Genomic DNA, 22,420 nt, shown 5'->3' with positions numbered 1-22,420 from the left:
ATCTTTGCTCCAATGGAGCCTTGGCTGCGGGAGGGGAAGAGAGAGACAGAGAGGAAAGAGCGGCGGAGGGGTGGAGAAGCAGATGGGCGCTTCTCCTGTGTGTCCTGGCCGGGAATCGAACCCAGGTCCTCCGCACGCTAGGCCAACGCTCTACCGCTGAGCCAACCGGCCAGGGCGATAATTGTTATTTTTTAGTGTGTTTTCTTGGCAACTTAAAAAATTGATCACCCTATGTTGCCCCACAATCTTTTTTGTGTGGTATAGAATGATTTGTAAAACCAAATACCTGCTAATCTCCTACCTAGAAGAATATATTCTAAATGCTAAATGGTTGGTGGGCGTGCCGGGTGGATCCCGGTCGGGCGCATGCGGGAGTCTGTCTGACTGTCTCTCCCTGTTTCCAGCTTCAGAAAAAAAAAAAAAAAAATGTAAATGCTAAATGGTTACCTACCTTTCCAGCACAAATTTCCATTAACATACCCTTTAAGGAAAAGACTTAACAAAATCTTACTTTTCATTCGCAACAGCTTTCTCCATAAAAATGTTCCACAAGTATATCAAATTAGTCATAACAACTACTGTTAAGTGCTTAATGAAACACTTCTTCATAACCTCTGACAATTTGGCAGGAGTGAATTTAATAATAGCAATAAATACAGATGGGACTACATAAATCAGGGAGGTCCTGATGCACTGTTCTTGCTTGTTCTTGCTGTGATAGATGGCATCTCAGCTTTCTCATCTGAAATAAACCAGGAAATTAATTATAATGATGATCATAACAATAAGAAAAAAATTGAATTAATTTGTACTCTTGGAAAGAATGCCTTTGGTTTTTTGCTCACTGCCCACTTTACATATGCTGGAGACGACAGACCCAAGGAAACTCCAGAGAGAAGGCAGGATTTAGGATGAGAATGTGGCTTCTGACTTCATTGTGAGGGAGAATACAGCAGTGGCTTCCCCTAGGGTAGGCCCTCTCCGTCATTTATATTGTGGGGCAATAAAATAAGGTTGCACAGGCATCAGCCCAAAATTGTTTAAAGAGAGAATAGGCTTAAGACCAAAGATAATCTCAGTCCTAGGCAACCTTCCAACCTGCCTTACCTGTCTTCCTGTAAAGAGAAGGCAGATTGTCCTCCACTTTCTATCCTCCTCTGAACCCCTTCACCTTCCAGGAAACTCCCATCTCAGGAGGAGTTTGCCCAGGATGAGCTTTATGATGCATGCCACTGTTAACCAGCTGCTTACCGTTGGCCCAGCCCAGAGTACTTACAGAGCCGTTTCTCTCGGAGGATTTTCACCCTTTCTGCAGAGCTAAAGGCAAACACAAGGGCAATGAGTTTTCTGGCTTTTTTAAAGCCCATGGATCAACAATTTGAACGCTTCAAGGTGGCTCAAAGGACAGGTAACCCAAATGTCTGATAATCTCCTACCTAGAAAAAGACACACCAGCTCAGAGGTGGCTAGAATATATAGCCACCTCAGCACTGGTCCAGGTCTTCTTTCTTTGGCCATATTATTTTTATTAAATCTAGAGAATATGTCATTCTTAATTCAAAATGCTTCCAGGATTCTTATGTAGTTGAGTATTTCTTTCTAGCTGCTGCTGCTTCTTCGTCTTCTTTTTTTTTTTTTAGGAAAAAATTTACTTTGGATTGGAACAGAGGGTGGGTTAATTTCTTCTTGACAGACATGGAGTCACCCTGAATAATTCCCAGCTACCATATGTTTCAAGAAGAATGGCTTTTCCTGGATAATGAACTCAACGTAGGTCACACTCGCTTTTCTTTAGAGGCTTTCTGCCATATTTGCCTCCCTCTGGCATTGGATTAGCTGGTTCACTCAAATCCCTGGCATTAACCTATGCACACACATACTCTGTATCATGTTAATCAACAAGGTTAACCATTCAACAATTCAAACTTCAGCCAACCACAGCCAGGGCATGTGGCTGTATTCAAAAGGTGAGAAACAAGTGCTATTCTTTTAATGCAGATCCCTGAATCTAGAGCAGATGCTTCTCTCTATATTTATTTATTGTACCAAAGGCACCATAGCAACAATAAAGAGAAACTTAAAAGGAAGAGAAACCAGTTCCAAGTCCACTACCCCGAAAACCCAAGCAATTTTTATTCAAGTTTTGTCCATATGCACTTCTATTCTTTGTGAATCTGTACTCATAATATACAAATGATTTTTATTCCTGTAAGCGACTTCCATTTTAGGTCACATGGTAGAGTGACCAGATTGTCTAAGTATGGCTCCTAGCTCCAGTCACTTATATAGCTAGTTCTTGGCTTTTATTTAGATGACTTTTTACCTAAATAGCTTAGAATACTTAGATACCTTCATTATTCTTTTTCTTCTAGCAATCAGTCCAAAGCACAATGTCAGAAAGACCACAACAGTTGCAGCAATAATGGGTTCTATTGGCACAGTCACAGCTCTATCTGTTGGGAATGCAAACATAAGGAATGAGGACTAGCATTTATATGCTTCTAATTTATTTACTTTATTTTTGAGAGAGAGGGAAGAAGTGTAACAAAGGGAAGAAAAGAGAGAGCAAGAGAGAAGCATCAACTCATTGTTCCACTTAGTTGTGTACCTATTGATAGCTTCTCATATGTGTCCTGACTAGTGCACAAACTGGTGACCTCAGGTCAGGCCAGCACCCTTGGGATTGAGCTGTCAAACCCAGGATTGAGCCAGTGACTCCAGGAAAATGCTGGTGACCCCAGGATTGAGCCGGTGACCTCAGCGCTCTGGGATGATGCTCTATCTACTGTGCCACTGGCGAGGGCTCTAATTTATGTACTTCTAATATGTCCAGCCATGGTGCCTTGCACTTTACATATATCATTCTCTTAATTAAATCCTCCTAACAATCCCAAACATTAGGTTTTATTATCTCCATTTTACAGGCGAGGAACCAAGGGCTTTGAGAGGTTACTTTACATGTTCAAAGTCACAGAACTAGTAACTGGCAGAGACAAGTTATGAATCCATTCCTTGGTGGAAGGATAAACTATGGTAGTATGAGTGACTCTCCAAAGCAGGAAGTCAGATTATTCTGTTTTTTTTTCATCCATGATTTTTACTGTGAAGAAAACAAAAGTAGGCTGAAGTCAATGGTTTCACCTGCCTTTTCTTCTTCTTCTTCTTCTTCTTTTCCAAGTGAGAGGAGGGGAGACAGAAAGACAGACTCTCACATACATCCCAACAGGAATCCACCTGGCAACCCCCATCTGGGCCTAACGCATTGCCCATCTGGGGCCATGCTTGCAACTGAACTATTTTTTAGCACCTGAAGCTGAGGCTCCATGAAGCCATCTTCGGTGTCCCAGCCAATGTGCTCAAACCAATCGAGCCATGGCTGCAGGAGGGGAAGAGAGAGAGAGAGAAGGAGGAAGAGGGAAGGCTGAAGAAGCAGACAGCCACTTCTCCTGTGTGCCCTGACTGGGAATCAAACCTGGGACATCCACACGCTGGGCCAGTGTTCTAACACTGAGCCAACTGGCCAGGGCTTCTCTTGTCTTGCCTTTTGAAAAATCCAAAAGATATTAAGAAGTACCCTAGAAAGGGAGGGAAGCTTTAGGAGCAAGAAGAGAAAAGATGAAGAGCCCACTGAACTAAGGGGAGAGAGGCCCGGGCGCCCCAGGAGCAGTGGAGACCCTTCCTTGCAGCTGTACTGTGATAGTACCCCAAGCAGGATAAGACATTGCAGAAGGGGCTTCATGGTGCCCCTAGGGATGTAGGCCTCTAAGCACCAGCCTTCCCAAGCTTGACAAAGATTTTTATAATTTTCTAAATGACATGGAAGAACAGAGAGTCTACTTCCAGCTTGGACTAGTAGAGATCAGCAGCAACCGTGACAGCCTGGAAATGAAAGCCCATTCCCTTGTTTTCTGAACAAGGTCGCTCAGAGCTTTTTTGTTCACCAAGTACTGTGGGCACAGGTGACTGTGATTGCAAGCTTTCAAGAGACTATGAAAGTATTTGAGGCTCTGGTCAGGTAGCTCAGTCAGAGCATTGTCCCAATATGTTGAGGTTGCCGGTTAAATCCCTGATCAGGGCACATACAAGAATCAACCAATGAATGCATAAATAAATAGAACAAGAAATTGATGTTGTCTCTCTCTCTCTCTAAAAACCAATACATAAAATTTAAAAAAAATTTTGATAACTGATAATATTGGCTCCAAAATATGAAAAAGTGGCAAAATTATTCAAAATTAATAAATGTTTAAAATCTACAGAATATGCCCTGGCCAGTTGGCTCAGTGGTAGAGCATTGGCCTGGCATGTGGAAGTCCCAGGTTTGATTTCCAGCCAGGGCACACAGGAGAAGTGCCCATCTGCTTCTCCACCCTTCCCCCTCTCCTGTCTCTCTGTCTCTCTCTTTCACTTCAGCAGCCAAGGCTACATTGGAGCAAAGTTGGCCTGGGCACTGAGGATGGTTTCATGGCCTCTGCCTCAGGCACTAGAATGGCTCTGGTTGCAACAGAGCAATGCCCCAGATGGGCAGAGCATCACCTCCTGGTGGGCTTGCTGGGTGAATCCCAGTTGGGCGCATGCAGGAGTCTGTCTCTCTGCCTCCCTGCTTCTCACTTCAGAAAAATACAAATATAAATAAATAAATAAATAAATAAATAAAAACAAAATCTACAGAATGTAATTTTGTTTTAACTAGAACCCAACTGTTAAATAATAATGTTTAAATTTTAAGAACCACATTAATAATTTTATTAAAATATTCAAAATGGATGCAAGTTATAAAAATGTTTTCAAATTTTTTACAGCAGAAAAGTATATATATATATATATATCAATAATATGTTTCATTTCACTATGTTTGATACAATGTGGTATGAAACTTTCTAAGTAAGAGTGCTTAAGGTCAACAAAAGTATTTGAAATGACCCTGTCTAAGCCCCTAGAATCTAATGCCACCCTAGGAGGGGAAGGGGCTCCAATCATGGTTAAGATAAAATTTTAAGAATTTAGTATGTACTATTTATTGTACAGTTGAATTTGGGGAGAAATGTAGTCAACAAATATGTACTAAATAAATGACTACTGTGTATTAGGTGCTATGGTTGGCCTTGCAAATAATAGGACAGAAATGGAAGGCTTCTGCCTTTTGGGAGCTCAGATTCTAATGGGGGAGGCAGACATCAAACAAACAAAACTACAAATTGAGATAAGTATTATTAAGGACACAGGGTCATGAGCTGGTACAGGAGAGATGAAAGGCAGGGAGGAGGGGAAGGAAGAGTCTATAGATAAATCTAATTTTTCTTTTTTAAGTGAGAGGAGGAGAGATAGAAAGACAGACTCTGCCTGTGTCCTGACTGGGATCCACCTGGCAAGCCCTGTCTGGGGTCGATACTCTGATCAGCCAAGCTATCCTCAGTGCCCAGGGCTGATGCTTAGACCAATTGAGCCACTGGCTGTGAGAGGGGAAGAGAAAGAGAAGGAGGAGAGGAGGGGAAGAGACGCAGATGGTTGGTTCTCATGTGTGCCCTGACCAGGGATGGAACCCAGAACGTCCACGTGCCAGGCTGATGCTCTATCCACTGAGCCAACCAGCCAGGGCCAGATAAATCTAATTTTAAAGCCCAAACCCTATGTGCCTCAAGATTATGAAACGGGTTTTATCCATCTGTAGTGGTGTGCCATAATTACCTTTTAATTGTTTTCCTCTCCATTTTTGTCCAGTTTCTGCTCAGGATAATTTAGGGAGGTAAAGGGATAAAGCATCCTTTACCCTTGCTCTTTGGTTGTTGCTAAAAATTATTCTCATGAGGGTGTGGGATGCATCAACCCTCTGGAAGAGCTGCTCTACGGGCCTTCTGATAAGCCCCGGCCCTGTCATTGCTATCCCTGGTACACACCAAAGGGCCTTTACCTTACTGGGGACCCCCTCTACTTGCTGGACCAAAGAAAGATGTCAACATGAAGGGGAAGCAACAGTGGGACAATTAGGAGAACTAATCAGAATTCAGTCACAAGTTGGAATATTTTTACCAAGCTGACTAAAATGAAGTCACCTCTAACAGCTCTTACTCTATAAACAAGGTGAAATAGACTGTCTGACCCACTGGCTCACTTCAGATTCCAAGTTTCTGCTAAAAGTGACTTTGGCAAGTGGAACTGCCCCTCTCCCCTTGTCCTGTTCTACTCTCTTATTTGTAACTAGATCTGGTATTTTCCTCCCATATTCACATGGTAAAATAATCCCAACACGTGTGTTCAAGAAAAAAAACATCCATGATGTCATTTTCAGCTTGGCATGGCCTCATTTAGAAACTACCACAGTGAGCTGTGCAGCTCGGAGAGGCTCACAGCAAACCTGGCATTTAGCCTGACCACCAGCAGCACAGCGCTTATGCTAGTCAACAACCGGGGAAGCAGTAAATCACGAAGAACTAAGAAAAACAAGTTGGTTTGGAAGAGCTCCACCGCAAACAGGATTGAGCCCACCTGAAAGCTCATTTGTCAATCTGGTATACTGCTCACCACACAAGATGTATATTTTATATGTGACATAGACCAATTATGATTCCTTCTTAACTATGAGTGATGTTAGAATCCCCCAGACTCTGCATGTGGTCTTTACAGCCAGTTGGAATGGCATGGTCCTAGGCCCCCATCAACCATGCTTTTGTGGTCCTGGTGGAAGTGAATAGCCACAGGCTTCACTATTCTACCCTTCCACGGATTCTATCCCATTAATACCAAGTTTATTTGTGGTTTTGGTTTTTAAAGCAAGTAGCCCCTGGGCATACAATCGCTGATCTGCAGGACAAATTATTGAATATGCAAGTAATCAGAGTGACGGGCAGCAGCTCATCCTCCCCACCATCCACTCAGTTGGCGTCCTAGACTCCCCTGAGGGGGAGGAAATAAGACGCCCTGTGGTCACTTTAGTCCAACACTTCTGGCAGGGGCTCACTTGGCTTCCTGAGAACTGGCAAGGAAGGTGATGAGTGGGCAAATGACAAAGTGAATAATGTTCTGACAAGATTTAGAGGCCTCAGCTTGTTTGGCTGCTCCTGGCATACTGGCCCCAGACCAGGAAATGTATGCATGAGCATTGTATGCATCTGCTACCCCAGGTACCTTGCCTTTCTCCTTTTTTTTTTTTTCCGTATTTTTCTGAAGTTGGAAACGGGGAGGCAGTCAGACAGACTCCCGCATGCGCCCGACTGGGATCCACCCGGCATGCCCACCAGGGGGCAATGCTCTGTCCATCTGGGGTGTTGCTCTGTGCAACCAGAGCCATTCTAGTGCCTGAGGCAGAGGCCATAGAGCCATCCTCAGTGCCCAGGCCAACTTTGCTCCAATGGAGCCTTGGCTGCGGGAGGGGAAGAGAGAGACAGAGAGGAAGGAGAGGGAGAGGGGTGGAGAAGCAGATGGGCGCTTCTCCTGTGTGCCCTGGCCGGGAATCGAACCCAGGACTCCTGCATGCCAGGCCAACGCTCTACCACTGAGCCATCCAGCCAGGGCTCTCCTTTTTTTTATGAACAAGAAATAAGAGGAGGAAAAAAACACTTGGAGCTTTGGTACTGCAGAGGGGATAAACCTGGATAGATGAAGTATGAAGCTGAGGAAGAACCCCCTTCCCATTATCCTTCACTCCATCATCTGATTATCCTATATATTGCAATTTCAGAGTTAGGAGTGATTTTAGAGATCCATTTTCTTATTTAGTCAGGATCCTTTTTTACTATGTGTTTCTGACTTCTCTTGTTTGTCCTTAGGCTGTGAACTCAAAAGTCTCATTCTTACAAACCTTGTTGCCCAAGAGAATTCATGGAAATACTCCTCCTTAAAAGCCTACTAGATTCATCATCCTCTCCTATACAGTTCTAGAAAAGGACCTTTGCTTAAAAAGCAGCTTCTTATATAGAATGGGCATAATTCCTTTAAAAGGAAGGACTAGAATTCTTAGAGGAAAACTTCTTGAATGGGATAATTCTCCAAAGTAAATCCTAGCTACTGATCATAATTGTGGGCCCTGGCTGTGTAGCTCAGTTGGTTAGAGCGGCATCCCAACATACCTAGGTTGCAGGTTCAATTCCCAGTCAAGGCACACACAAGAATCAACCAATGAATGCATAAATAAGTGGAACAAAAAATTGATGTCTCTTTCTTTCTTTCTTTCTTTTTTTTTGGTATTTTTCCGAAGCTGGAAATGGGGAGAGACAGTCAGACAGACTCCCGCATGCACCTGACCGGGATCCACCCGGCACGCTCACCAGGGGGCGATGCTCTACCCACCAGGGGGCGATGCTCTGCCCCTCCGGGGCGTCGCTCTGTTGCGACCAGAGCCACTCTAGCACCTGGGGCAAAGGCCAAGGAGCCATCCCCAGCACCCAGGCCATCTTCGCTCCAATGGAGCCTCGCTGCGGGAGGGGAAGAGAGAGACAGAGAGGAAGGAGAGGGGGAGGGGTGGAGAAGCAGATGGGCGCTTCTCCTGTGTGCCCTGGCCGAGAATCGAACCCAGGAACCCTTGCACGCCAGGCCGATGCTCTACCACTGAGCCAACCGGCCAGGGCCTATGTCTTTTCAAAAAAATAATCAATAAATAAACATAATTGTCATCATCATTTGTTATAATGAAAGACACTGAGCATCTATTCTGAGTTTTGTGCTGTGCTGGATATTATTTAAAAAGAGAGTTATCGCCCTGGCTGGTTGGCTCAGCGGTAGAGCGTCGGCCTAGCGTGCGGAGGACCCGGGTTCGATTCCCGGCCAGGGCACACAGGAGAAGCGCCTATTTGCTTCTCCACCCCTCCGCTGCGCTTTCCTCTCTTTCTCTCTCTTCCCCTCCCGCAGCCAAGGCTCCATTGGAGCAAAGATGGCCCGGGCGCTGGGGATGGCTCTGTGGCCTCTGCCTCAGGCGCTAGAGTGGCTCTAGTCGCAACATGGCGACACCCAGGATGGGCAGAGCATCGCCCCCTGGTGGGCACAGCATCGCCCCTGTGGGCGTGCCGGGTGGATCCCGGTCGGGCACATGCAGGAGTCTGTCTGACTGTCTCTCCCTGTTTCCAAGCTTCAGAAAAATGAAAAATAAATAAATAAATAAATAAATAAAAAGAGAGTTATCTTACCTGACCAGGCAGTGATGCAGTGGATAAAGCATCAGACTGGGACGCAGAGGACCCAGGTTTGAAACCCTGAGGTCTTTGGCTTGAGTGCAGGCTCATCAGGTTTGAGTGTGGGCTCACTAGCTTGAGTGCAGGGTCTCTGGCTTGAGCATAGGATCATAGACATGACCCCACGGTCACTGGCTTGAGCCCAAAGGTCATTGGCTTGAAACCCAAGTTTGCTAGCTTGAAGCCCAAGGTTGCTGGCTTGAGCAAGGGGTTACTTGCTCTGCTGTAGCCCCCCAGTCAAGGCACATATGAGAAAGCAATCAATGAACAGCTAAGGTGCTGCAATGAAGAGTTGATGCTTCTCATCACTCTTTCTTCCTGTCTCTCTCTCTCTCTCTGTCACACACACACACACACACACACACACACACACACACACACACACACATTACCTTTGACAAAGAGGTGAAAATCCTTAGTCTTTGTTTCCAGAGATGAACGTGCATAACAGCTGTAGGTTCCATTGTCAGATTTCTTGACTTTGTTGATTGATAGTTGGAGAGACTCACTTGTCTGTTGGACTTGGTGATGGTTTTTCTCTAAGTTCAGGATGCTGCTGTTTTTGTACCACATCATTTGAGCCTGGGGGTTGGCTTTCACATTGCAAACAAGCTTCACATTACTGCCTTCCTCAACTGTTTGGAAGTCATCTCCACTTAGGAGAGGAGGAACTGCAAGACTCAAGCATTGAGATTTAATTAGCAGATAAGCAGTAGTTTACTGTCACTGTTCGAGATCTTTTAGGCTAGCTCATGTAGTCATTCATTTGACAAAAATTTATTGAGTGTTTGCTGTCTGCCAAGCACTAAGCTAGGAACCAAGGATACAATGGTAAATAACATACATCCATTTCCATAACTGGTAGTACTTTTAATGTAATAGTGAAGACAAACCATGAAACAAATAGACATAATAATAAATCTGTACCAATTTGTAACATTACCCAAGAGCATAAGCCTTGAGTCTTCGCTCTTGGAGAATAAATGTAACAAACCAATCTGTGCTAGTATTAGATAAAACAGTAAAATATTAAGAAAGCAGGTATTGCCTTTAGCCCTAATTCCATCTACATCACTTACTGTGATCTCAAGAAAGTTACTGAACTGCTAAGTAAATTTCTTCATCTAGAGAATGGGATAATAGCTATTTCATGAATTGCTGTGAAGATTAAATGAGATGATGCCTGTAAAGAATTTACCACAGTGCTAGTCAGTACTATTATTATTGTGGTGATAATGATTTTGAGTGCTCCTCATACCCTCTATGTTCACAATTTATCTAACAACATTTGCCCTAGCCACGTATTTACCAAAGCGTATTTGCATTTCCTCAATAATCCACCAGAAATAATGTGCTACTCCCAGAAGATATTCCAGTCATGACAACTCTGGCATCTATAGAAGGGGAGCGTGACTTCCTGAGTCCCATTTATCACTCTGCACGAGCAACTCCTTACTTCCTCCATGAGAAGGGCAGTTGTAGACCCATAGATAGTCAAACACATTTACCTTCACCAAATAATTCCAACCCTCACCCCCACCAGGCCTTTCCAACATCCAGGAGGAAGATGGCTGAGCTGATTCTCCCTTCTTCTCCACACCCTTTGCCTTTTCTGGCCAAGGGGCAAAAGAGGAATAAAATGCTTGAAAAGTGTGCTGTAGGAAAGAGGTAAAGGCAGAGAAGGAGGGAAAAGGAGCTTATATAATCTGCACACTGAATAATTAGACCCTGAGTAGACTGTGCTATTAATAATTCTTAAGAGAATAACATTGTTGCTGCTCTTTGGAATGAGCTTGAATTCTGTATCCATATCCAACAGGGATGTTATATGGTATTCAGAGATGTAGGAAGTTGCTAGAATACAGAATATAATTGGCAAATATACCAATTCCACCAGTTCCACAGGTCCTATTAGTTCTTTTTTATTTAGCTATTTAAAATTATCTTTAAACTTAGCTATATGTGAGCATTTCTCTTTTTTAAATAAGAATGCAATGAAGCCCCTTTTTTAATTTTTATTTTATTTATTCATTTTAGAGAGGAGAGAGAGAGGGAGAGAGAGAGACAGAGAAAGAGAGAGAGAGAGAGAGAAGAGAGAGAGACAGGGGGGATGAGCTGGAAGCATCAACTCCCATATGTGCCTTGACCAGGCAAGCCCAGGGTTTTGAACCGGCGATCTCAGCATTTCCAGGTCGACGCTTTATCCACTGCGCCACCACAGGTCAGGCCGAGCATTTCTTTTTTAAAAAATTAATACATTTCAGATAAGTTCAGGCCTTCCTTGACTCTATCCTCATTTCCTGACTCCTTTGAGGTATCTACTCTTAAGCATTAGATGTAAATTCTTATATCTTTTTTAAAGTAGTTTTTTATAAGTAAAATATACACATAGGAAATGTATTGTTTTAGGAGGGTGATAAGGGTTTACATAAAAGGTTCATTGCCTCGCCTGACCTGTGGTGGCGCAGTGGATAAAGCGTCAACCTGGAAATGCTTAGGTCGCCGGTTCGAAACCCTGGGCTTGCCTGGTCAAGGCACATATGGGAGTTGATGCTTCCAGCTCCTCCCCCCTTCTCTCTCTCTGTCTCTCCTCTCTCTCTCTGTCTCTCTCTCTCTCTCTGTCTCTCTCTCTCCTCTCTAAAATGAACAAATAAAAAATAAAATTAAAAAATTAAAAAAAAAAAAATTATCCAAGAGATCTGACAATCTTTAAAAAAAAAAAAAGGTTCATTGCCTCAATAATGTGAAGGCTTTCTGAGATATATTCACATTGAATTAGAGATATAGTTCATTGCTTTTGTTTTATTTATTTATTTATTTATTGATTTATTGTGACAGAGGCAGAGAGAGAGACAGAGAGAGGGACAGATAGGGACAGACAGGAAGAGAGAGATGAAAAGCATCAATTCTTCCTTGCGGCACCTTAGTTTTTCATTGATTGCTTTCTTTTTTTTTTTTTTTTTTCATTTTTCTGGAGTTGGAAACAGGGAGAGACAGTCAGACAGACTCCCGCATGCGCCCCACTGGGATCCACCTGGCATGCCCACCATGGGGTGACGCTCTGCCCACCAGGGGGCGATGCTCTGCCCATCCTGGGCGTCGCCATGTTGCGACCAGAGCCACTCTAGCGCCTGAGGCAGAGGCCACAGAGCCATCCCCAGCGCCCAGGCCATCTTTGCTCCAATGGAGCCTTGGCTGCGGGAGGGGAAGAGAAAGACAGAGAGGAAAGAGCGGCGGAGGGGTGGAGAAGCAAATGGGCGCTTCTCCTTTGTGCCCTGGCTGGGAATCGAACCCGGGACCCCTTGCACGCCAGGCCGACGCTCTACCGCTGAGCCAACCGGCCAGGGCTGATTGCTTTCTCATATGTGCCTTGACTGGGGTAGGGACCTACAGCAGACTGAGTGAGTCCTTGCTCAAGCCAGCGACCTTGGGCTCAATCTGATGAGCTTTTGCTTAAACCAGATGAGCCCATGCTCAAGCCGGGAACCTTGGGGTTTGAACCTGGGTCTTCTGCATCCTAGTCTGACACTCTATCCACTGTATCACCACCCAGTCAGGCTTAGAGTGCTATAGTATAATATATACTCTTTAATAATTTTATTTTGATGAAAATTAAGTTGTTGTCATTTTAAAAATATTAAACAATGTTTCAATAAATACCCTTGTATATGTCTCTATGCACATGTGCATGTTAACATCTAGAAGTAGAAACACTGGGTCTCATAAGATAGGCACACTTTACATTTTGTTAGATATTGCCAAGGAAGTGGTCTCAATTTATACTTTCAGCAAGAATGTATGAAAGAACCTGTTTTGCCTGACCAGGCGGTGGCGCGGTAGATAGAGCATCAGACTGGGACGTGGAGGACCCAGGTTTGAGACCCCAGAGGTCGCCAACTTGAGTGCTGGTTCATCTGGTTTGAGCAAAATCTCACCAGCTTGAGCCCAAGGACACTGACTTGAGCAAGGGGTCAGCTGCTCTTCTGTAGCCCCCTGGGTCAAGGCACATATGAGAAAGCAATCAATGAACAACTAAGGTGTCGCAACGAAAAATTGATGCTTCTCATCTCTCTCTCTTCCTGTCTGTCTGTCCCTATCTCTCCTTCTTTCTGACTCTGTCTCTGTCAAAAAAGAAAGAAAGAAAGAAAGAAAGAAAGAAAGAAAGAAAGAAAGAAAGAACCTGCACACACTCCCCCAAATAGTGTATTATCAACTGCTCTTTATAAAAATACTTTCTCAGGATTGTACATGTTATTCTTGTCACTTTTTATGGCCTCATTTTGATTCTTTGATTGGTGAGTTTACATGATTTTGTCACTATGAATCACTGACCAATCGGGTTTTTCTGAAGGATCCAGTATTTTTTTTATTCAATATGCATTCTGACAGCCTCATTAGTGTTTTCCTAGAAGACAACGCTACCAATTGTTTTTTTTATATGTGTTTAGCAACAACAATATTTAGGAGGTTGTTATAAAGATGATTTTGAATGTGGATACAGGCTGGAAAACTGAAAAACATTTTTTTAAAGCCACCAAATCATATTGGCATTTCTGCCATATCTTCCTTAAGAAGTTACAATGGAAAGAACACAAGATCATGAGCTTGGGGTTTTGTGTTCCATTCCCAGCACTGTCTGTGATAATTGGAGCCCCGAGTCTGAACCTCCGTTTCCTCATCTGTGATGTTATAGCAGGGGTCAGGAACCTTTTTGGCTGAAAGAGCCATGAATGCCACATATTTTTAAATGTAATTCTGTGAGAGCCATACAACAACCCATGTATGTTACTCATTATCCAATAAAAATTTGGTGTTGTCCTGGAGGACAGCTGTGACTGGCTCCAGCCACCTGCAACCATGAACATGAGCGGTAGGAAAAGAATGGATTGTAATACATGAGAATGTTTTATATTTTTAACATTATTTTCTTTATTAAAGATTTGTCGGCCCTGGCCGGTTGGCTCAGCAGTAGAGCATCGGCCTGGCGTGTGGGGGACCCGGGTTCGATTCCTGGCCAGAGCACATAGGAAAAGCGCCCATTTGCTTCTCCACCCCCCCTCCTTCCTCTCTGTCTCTCTCTTTCCCTCCCGCAGCCAAGGCTCCATTGGAGCAAAGATGGCCCGGGCGCTGGGGATGGCTCCTTGGCCTCTGCCCCAGGCGCTAGAGTGGCTCTGGTCGCGGCAAAGCATCGCCCCCTGGTGGGCAGAGCGTCGCCCCATGGTGGGCGTGCCGGGTGGATCCCGGTCAGGCGCATGCGGGAGTCTGTCTGACTGTCTCTCCCCGTTTCCAGCTTCAGAAAAATACAAAAAAAAAAAAAAAAAAAAAAAAGATTTGTCTGTGAGCCAGATGCAGCCATCAAAAGAGCCACATCTGGCTCGCGAGCCATAGGTTCCCGACCTCTGTGTTATAGGGATTACAAGACCTCAAAAATCCTCTGATAGTCTTAGATTCTATCAAAGTATACTTGCTAAAAAACCACTCACACACACACATACACACACACACACACATTCTCACGCTCATGTTATTACTGTATTTCTCCATGTATAAGACACATATTTTTTTCGAAAAATTTGGAGTCTAAAAACTTAGTGCATCTTATACAGTGGTTGTAGATTTTTTATTTGCATTTCCCATTTTTTCACGCTTGTTTTTACACTCATTGTTGAAGACAGTGATTCCTCATCAGACACAGATGAGGACAAACTAATGGATGGGAGTTTTGACAGTGATGAGGAGTTGTATGAATTTTATGATGAATAAAACTTGAATTCAGTAACTTTATAATACATTTTTTCCCAAATTTTGGGCCCCAAAATTAAGGTGTGCCTTATAAATAGAGAAATATGGTAATTCATAGAAAAATTAAAAAACAAAAACAAAACTCCTTTTCCCAAGGAACAAGCAAATGATTCACTCTGGAAACCCAAGCTGCAGGTTGTCAATATTTTCCAGACCTGGATTCCGTGGCATTTTCTCCACCCTTTTATCTCAGGAGCAATGGCATCAAGTTTTCATAGAAAAGCCTGCTGAACTCATCTCCAGAGCTCTTTCTACCAAATCATATCATATCATCACCCTAACCCACATCACCCCTCATCCCACCATGTAGAACCAGCTTTCCACCCAAACCATGATCACCTACATAGAATCATTTGAAAAACCCCTAACACTGTATAGATCCACCAATAGGTTAACCAATTCCTGCAGCCCAGCCATCAAAGAGCTTCATCTTTTGAGGTTTTAAACATGAACATTTATGAAAAAAGTAAACACCCTTATTCATAATTTAGAAAATTAAATAAAACTTTCATATCAGGCTGGCAGATTTCAAGTACATTGCTCATGGGTGTGTGGGGAAATAGGGACTCTCAGTGCCTTGTTGTGGGAGCATAAATAGGACAGTCTGGCAATATCAAGCAAATGTTAAAATGCACATTCTCGAGACCCATATTTCAACTACCACTTAATGAAGTGCAGACCGCATAGACTGATGAGCAGTTTCTTTCCCCTTACTCACAAATGACATTCAGCACCACTGAGATTGACACCGACTGATCCCTCTGCAGCTTGCAGGTGAAGGTGACTCCATTGTCGTTTTCACTGATGGGAGACACACAGACGGAGCTGGAATTGATTTTGTTTCCAGACTTCAAATCCACTGTCCCCTCTTCTCGGTACCAGAGAAGTCCTTCGTCTCTAGTGTGGTTTTCAACAGCACATTTCAGAGATTCGTCAGAGCCAATCCATGTGTTCAGAATATAGTTCTGGGTTTTACCATTCACAGATAGAACAGAACCTGGGAGCGCAGAAAGGAACTATTAAAATAGAGTGAACATTCTGCATGGCCATAAATGTTACATCAGTAAAATGAAATACTTCACAACAATTTAAAATCATATCAACCTATATGACTTTACAAGGAAAAAGATCCAAGGTGTATTATTGACTAAAAAAAAGGGAAAAGCTTAAAATGATGGTTGCCAAATTTTGATGCATATTAGAATCACCTGGAGATCTTTAAAAAATTACTGATGCCTTGCTTCTAACCCCAGAAATTAACTGATAGAGTGCAACCTGGGCATTGGGTTTTTAAAAAGACCACAGATGATTCTAATGTGCAGTGAAGTTTGAGAACCACTGAGTTAGAAAATAGTATGTACCAAAAAAAAAAAAAGAAAATAGTATGTACAGAATTACTCCATTTATAAACACACACATTTATGAGAAAAAGTGTAGGGAAAAATTATATATACATATATATATCAATTTTATTATATATATGATATACACACATATACATACAGAGAATTACTCCATTCACACACACACATTTATGACAAAAAGTGTAGGGAAAAATTATAATAGAATTGATAAAAATAGAGAAAAAAGTAGGGTAATACTTACCAGACTTAATTTGTTTACTTCAAGGGGTTGGATGTAGCAAAATAAGGAGGTGGGAGTGGGTAAATACAAAGAAAAAAAGGACTTCAAGTAAAATGAAAAAATATTTAAGACATAACATTAGATGAATAGGCAGAATGATATAAATTACATCTCTAATGATTACTATAAATATATCAAAATTACACATGGGCAAAAGCTGATTTGAAAACATTTCTAATTAGATGAATTTTTTTCATTTCTGATGTTTTATATTGTTTTGGCAGTGTAGTGAAATAAAATGATATGTAAACAGCTGTGGTTTGTGGGATAGACAAGTTGTTGTGGGGTGGATGATCAGGATATACATATTTACTTTATTTTCATCTCTCATTTTTAGAAACTCATTCATCATATAGCAACATACCAGAATTTCAGTTTTTACTTTCCTGGTTCAGAAGCAAGAAACAAAAGATAAAAAAATAACTCTCACCACCAGAAACTTGCTCCCTACATAACATTTCTTAATATATTCTGTTAACGCATTAACTTTTTCTTTAAAAAGCATTAGCTACTGCCTGACCGGGCGGTGACGCAGTGGATAGAGCATCAGACTGGGACGCGGAGGACCCAGGTTCAAGACTTGAGCCAGCTTGAGTGCGGGCTCACCAAGCTTGGACCCAGGTTGCTGGCTTGAGCAAGGGGTTACTCGGTCTGCTGTAGCTCCCTCCCCCTTTCTCAAGACACATATGAGAAAGCAATAAACGAACAACTGAAGTGCTGCAACTAAGAATTGCTTCTCATCTCTCTCTCTTCCTGTCTGTCTGTCCCTGTCTGTCTATCACCCAAAAATAAAAATAAATAAATAAATAAATAGAATTATCTACTGAAAAAAATAACGAGATTGCTGTCTAGTATTTTTTTAAATCTGAAAGAATATACACCAAAACGTTGACTTGCTTCTTGGCCTTTTGGCTAAGATGAAGTGAAGTATACATCAAAACGTTGAATGGTTATGTTTAGTATTTTTGGTTTCCTTTATTCTATTATATATTTCCTAACTTATTTTACAATGACTATGTAGTATTTTTATGTATTACTTTTAGAATTGAGGGGAGAAGCCTACTTCCAGATTGGGTTGGGGAGCAAATGCAGAAAATATTTTCGTCTAAGAAGTATGTTCAAACAAACAGCAGAAGATTATTTTGAATATAATTTGTAATAAAATGCATTAAAATGTAAGAAACCCTGGCCAGTTAGCTCAGTTGGTTAGAGCATCTCCCCACAACACCAAGGTTGCTAGTTCCATTTCCAGTGCGGGCACATGTGGGAAGCAATCAATGAATGAACAACTGAGTGGAACAACAAGTGAATGCTTCTATCTCTCTGTCTCTGTCTGTCGGTCCGTCTCTCCCCTTTCCTCTCTCTTTCTAAAATCAATCAATTTTAAAAAAGGTATTTCATTGGGCCCTGGCTGAGTAGCTCAGTTGGTTAGTGTCGACTGAACATGCAGAGGTTGCAGTTACATTCCTGGTCAGGGCACATACAAGAATCAGCCAGTGACTACGAATGAGTGAAACAAATTGATGTTTCCCTCTGTCTCTGCCTCTTTCTCTTCCACTCGCTCTTTAAAAAAATCAATAAAATCATTTAAAAAAATAAAATGTAGGAAAATTCTGGCTGTGGCTCTGGAGAGAATAGAAAACTTCATCCTGCTTCTAATATGAGAACCATAAAAATATTTTTTCCATTTTGTATTTTATTATGTTATCTGACTCCTGTACTCTGAACCATACCAATGATGTAGTCATTCCAGTTTGGATTTTTGCATTTTTCCAATGCCCACTGATCATTTTTTTAACTGTTTATTTTATTGATTTTGGAGATACAGAGACAGGAGTATCGATCTGTTCCTGTATGTGCTCTGACCGGGAATCGAACCATCAACCTCTACACTTCTGGATGATGCTCTAGCCAACTGAGCTATCTGGCCAGAGCCTGATAAATTTTAATCTGAAATATTTTCTTTGTTTAAAGAGGAGAAAAAGAATATAAACTTACTTGTCATTTCACGTGGCAGAAATAAAATCACTAAGAGAAGAAATCTGCACGTTTGCATCAGGCCGCTGCTCTTCCATGCCATCTTTAATGAAATGAAGTCGGGTCTGCTGGGGAGAGAGTGTGGGCGTTTCTGTACTTAGGGCGTTCTGTACTGAGTTTATACACTTTGTCTTGTTGTCTATTGTGCACTTAAAATGAAGTCCCAGGTGAGTCATCCTGGTTATAATGATAACTATTTCTAGTTTTTAAACTATTCTAATTACTAAGTTCAAGATATTTTCATGATTGGCCCTGGCCGGTTGGCTCAGCAGTAGAGCGTCAGCCTGGCGTGCGGGGGACCCGGGTTCGATTCCCGGCCAGGGCACATAGGAGAAGCGCCCATTTGCTTCTCCACCACCACCCCCCTCCTTCCTCTCTGTCTCTCTCTTCCCCTCCCGCAGCCAAGGCTCCATTGGAGCAAAGATGGCCCGGGCGCCGGGGATGGCTCCTTGGCCTCTGCCCCAGGCGCTAGAGTGGCTCTGGTCGCGGCAGAGCGACGCCCCCTGGTGGGCAGAGCGTTGCCCCTGGTGGGCGTGCCGGGTGGATCCCGGTCGGGCGCATGCGGGAGTCTGTCAGACTGTCTCCCTGTTTCCAGCTTCAGAAAAATACAAAATAATTAAATTAAATTTTAAAAAAAAGATATTTTCATGATTAAAACATTTTTTTTAAAGACAACAGCAACAAAATCACAAGGTAATAACTATAAGATATAGGGCAGCTCTAGGGAAGCCCTGGGGAAGAGAAAACCAGCCTTCCCTTGAGACATTGAGAATATCACTTTAGCAGAAAGAGAAATAAAAAATGCTTCATTCTCAGGTGGTCCCTATTTAACAAAGAATATCTTATTTTGAAAGCTTCTCTTGGGTCATTTTTGTCAAGTTGCTCTTGCTAATAGAGAGTTTTTTGAGACTATTCCAAATTCCATAGATTAAAATGGTTTGTATCCAGAGGTGGATTAAGGTCGGTGGAGGCCCCGGGTGCAGAAGAAAATAGTGGGCCCCTTACATTAGAAAAATGTGTGAAGTCAGGGTTTTGCAGGACCCTTCAGAAGTCGGGGCCCAGGGCGTGTGCCCGGTGCGCCTGCCATTAAATCTGCCTCTGTTTGTACTTTAAGAAAGATTTGACCACAACATGGCCTCTAGTCTTAAACTGTATTAATCTCTGCTTTCCCCTATCCCTTCACTGCTCTCCCCTTCAAAATAATCTTTCCCCTTCGCTTAGTGTGGACTGAAAATAATAAATAATAAAGGTTTCTTTTTCTTCTGTGCTTTGCTGTTGCCATCCCTCTCCCTAAAATATTCTCCACTTCCATATAGAAAAAAACATGTCTTTTATTACTTCTTGTCAAGAGTAACACTATGAATATTGTTAAAAACTCATATGGAATGTTTTCTATGCAACAGACATTGTGCCAAACACTTTTTATACATTATTTAAATCTCAATTAAGTCCCTAACAGCCATCATGAGGTCGTTTCTAAAGGTTTAGAGAGATTATATAATTTTCCCAAGATCCCAAAGGCAGCAAGTGTCAGGGTCAGGATTTGAACCCAAGACTTCCCCAGGCTCTTAACCACCCTACCTCCAAATTAATATTCTCTTCCTTTAAGAAGCTGCCGTTAATCCTTTCTAGTCCCTGTCCACTTCACAGACCTTAGCAACTTGGAGTTTTGTCCCCTTAACATGAATATTAACTTTCAAGAGCTGGGACTTCATTACCTACGACTTCATTGGGCAGCTCCCCTTCTCCCTACCTCAGACCTGTCCCGACAGGAGCAAGTCCTGTTCCGGCCAGGTACATCCTTTCTGGCTGGCAATCTTCACCAATCTTTCAATAAGATGCAATTAGGACTAATATGGATTCTTTTGTAATTTTACAATTTTATCAGAAAGATTTCTGTGACAGCATTGTAGCAGCAATGATTTCAGAATCTGGTCGTTAATACAATTTTCTCAAGCTCAACAGAAACTGAAAGTACGGGCTTCTTGGCAGTCCTCACGCTACACTCGTAAGGAGGAAGATTGCTTTCTCCTCGTCCACCCCACCAAGACAGCAACCTTTTAAAACGAATTTCCCTCACTTGACATATTTTTAAAATTTTCACGACTCTCTACTTTCTATGCAAAAACAGTCTTACCTGCTGAACTTTGAGGAGCTGACTTCCTTGGCCAGTTGTTCCTCTGTCTGAGAACCCTGAATCTTTTCCCTGTTAGCATCTTTATAATATTTGAATTTGAGCACTTTATGACAGTAGCGTTAAGTAAATAATTAAATTGGGTTCAAAGTCTGTTTTTCTTTATGGATTCTTAGAGAAGACAGTAATTAGGAAAGACATCTTCTTAAGATCTAAGTGTTTATGTATACCTAAGTTACCAGGTGGGGCCAGATATTACTAACAGGGGTGTAATTGCTCCCAGAAAGCCTGACATTATGCCAAAACTTTCATGCTCATTCAAATGTTCGAACTGGACATTTTCATGCTCAAGTTAGATGACTGTGCTTAGATAACCTGACAGCCTGGGAATTGATGGGGCAAGTCTAAGGAAAGATTTGATTTTCACAGTGGACAAAACACACTTAAATAATGCTGGAAAAGTATGACTTCCCAATGGTACCCAAGCCCAGAGTGTAAGCTGTACCAAGCCAGCTCTGGCAGAGGAAGGTTCTAGCCGTTTGAGAGTCTCACCTGATGGGGAAGTCCCTGCATTGCACTTACAATTAGCAGTTGAAAATAACTATATTTTATTGGTTAAAAATACATATATTTATGGTATTGTTACTATGTGAATTTTATTGGGCAAGCACTATTGTCCCAATTATACAAGAATAGAATAAAAGACTATTTATGCTTATTTGCACTTTTTTTTTTGTATTTTTTCTGAAGTTGGAAACGGGAAGGCAGTCAGACAGACTCCTGCATGAGCCTGACCGGGATCCACCCGGCATGCTCACCAGGGGGCAATGCTCTGTCCATCTGGAGCATTGCTCTGTTGCAACCAGAGCCATTCTAGCGCCTGAGGCAGAGGCCACAGAGCCATCCTCAGCGCCCGGGGCCAACTTTGCTCCAGTGGGGCCCTGGCTGCGGGAGGGGAAGAGAGAGACAGAGAGGAAGGAGAGGGGGAGGGGTGGAGAAGCAGATAGGCGCTTCTCCTGTGTGCCCTGGCCGTGAATCAAACCCAGGACTCCTGCACACCAGGCCAACGCTCTACCACTGAGCCAACCGGCCAGGGCCTGCTTATTTGTACATTTTAACACATTGGTTAAGCACAGCAGAGATCTGCTTCTTACTAGCTGTGTGACTCCAAAAAGTTATTTAACCTCTATGAGCCTCAGGTTCTTTGTCACCTGCTATATGGAAACTGTTTACAGGTAACCTCTAGGCTGACCAAGGGGAGGTGGGTAGGGCACCAACATCAACTTCTACAACTGGATATTAAATGATATTAGGAAGTAGTGGTTAATTAATCTTAATTATTCTTACATGTGATAATGGTATTGCAGTTATATAAGAGAATGTTCTGGGGGAATGCCTATGTTGAAATGTTTATGGGTTAAGTATCATAACAATGGAAATTAACTTTCAAATGATTCAGCAGAAATAAATAAATACACATACATAAAGCAAATATAGCAAAGCATCAGCACCCTGAATCTAGAATCTAGATAAGGTAAAACAAATATTCATTATGCTATTCTTTCAACTGTTGGGGTCAAGTATTTAGTGGTTTTCACTGAGGAGTATCCTTTATGTGCTGGTACTCAAAGCATTAAGG

At 42.5% G+C, this 22,420-nt stretch overlaps 1 protein-coding gene across 3 annotated transcripts; it reads right to left on the bottom strand.

The window, feature by feature from the left end:
- Positions 1 to 617: 617 nt before the first annotated feature.
- On the bottom strand, positions 618 to 20,899 carry TMIGD1 (transmembrane and immunoglobulin domain containing 1). Of its 3 annotated transcripts, none has more exons than XM_066263143.1 (7): positions 20,785 to 20,898; positions 18,609 to 18,715; positions 15,685 to 15,963; positions 9,557 to 9,835; positions 2,350 to 2,453; positions 1,277 to 1,317; positions 618 to 742 (listed from the first exon to the last, which is right to left on the bottom strand). In XM_066263143.1, the coding sequence occupies exons 2-7, from the start codon at positions 18,688 to 18,690 to the stop codon at positions 739 to 741; spliced, it is 789 nt and encodes a 262-aa protein (XP_066119240.1). In that variant the 5' UTR covers positions 18,691 to 18,715; positions 20,785 to 20,898; the 3' UTR covers positions 618 to 738. The 3 variants fall into 3 exon arrangements, with proteins under 3 accessions (XP_066119240.1, XP_066119238.1, XP_066119239.1); XM_066263141.1 differs by having other exon boundaries at positions 18,609 to 18,712; positions 20,785 to 20,869; XM_066263142.1 differs by lacking the exon at positions 2,350 to 2,453 and having other exon boundaries at positions 20,785 to 20,899.
- Positions 20,900 to 22,420: the final 1,521 nt, after the last annotated feature.

Source organism: Saccopteryx bilineata, chromosome 2 (assembly GCF_036850765.1).
Source record: "Saccopteryx bilineata isolate mSacBil1 chromosome 2, mSacBil1_pri_phased_curated, whole genome shotgun sequence".
Taxonomy (NCBI): domain Eukaryota; kingdom Metazoa; phylum Chordata; class Mammalia; order Chiroptera; family Emballonuridae; genus Saccopteryx; species Saccopteryx bilineata.
The sequence above is the reverse complement of the archived record's forward strand: the minus strand, read 5'-3'. Positions and strand labels throughout refer to the sequence as shown.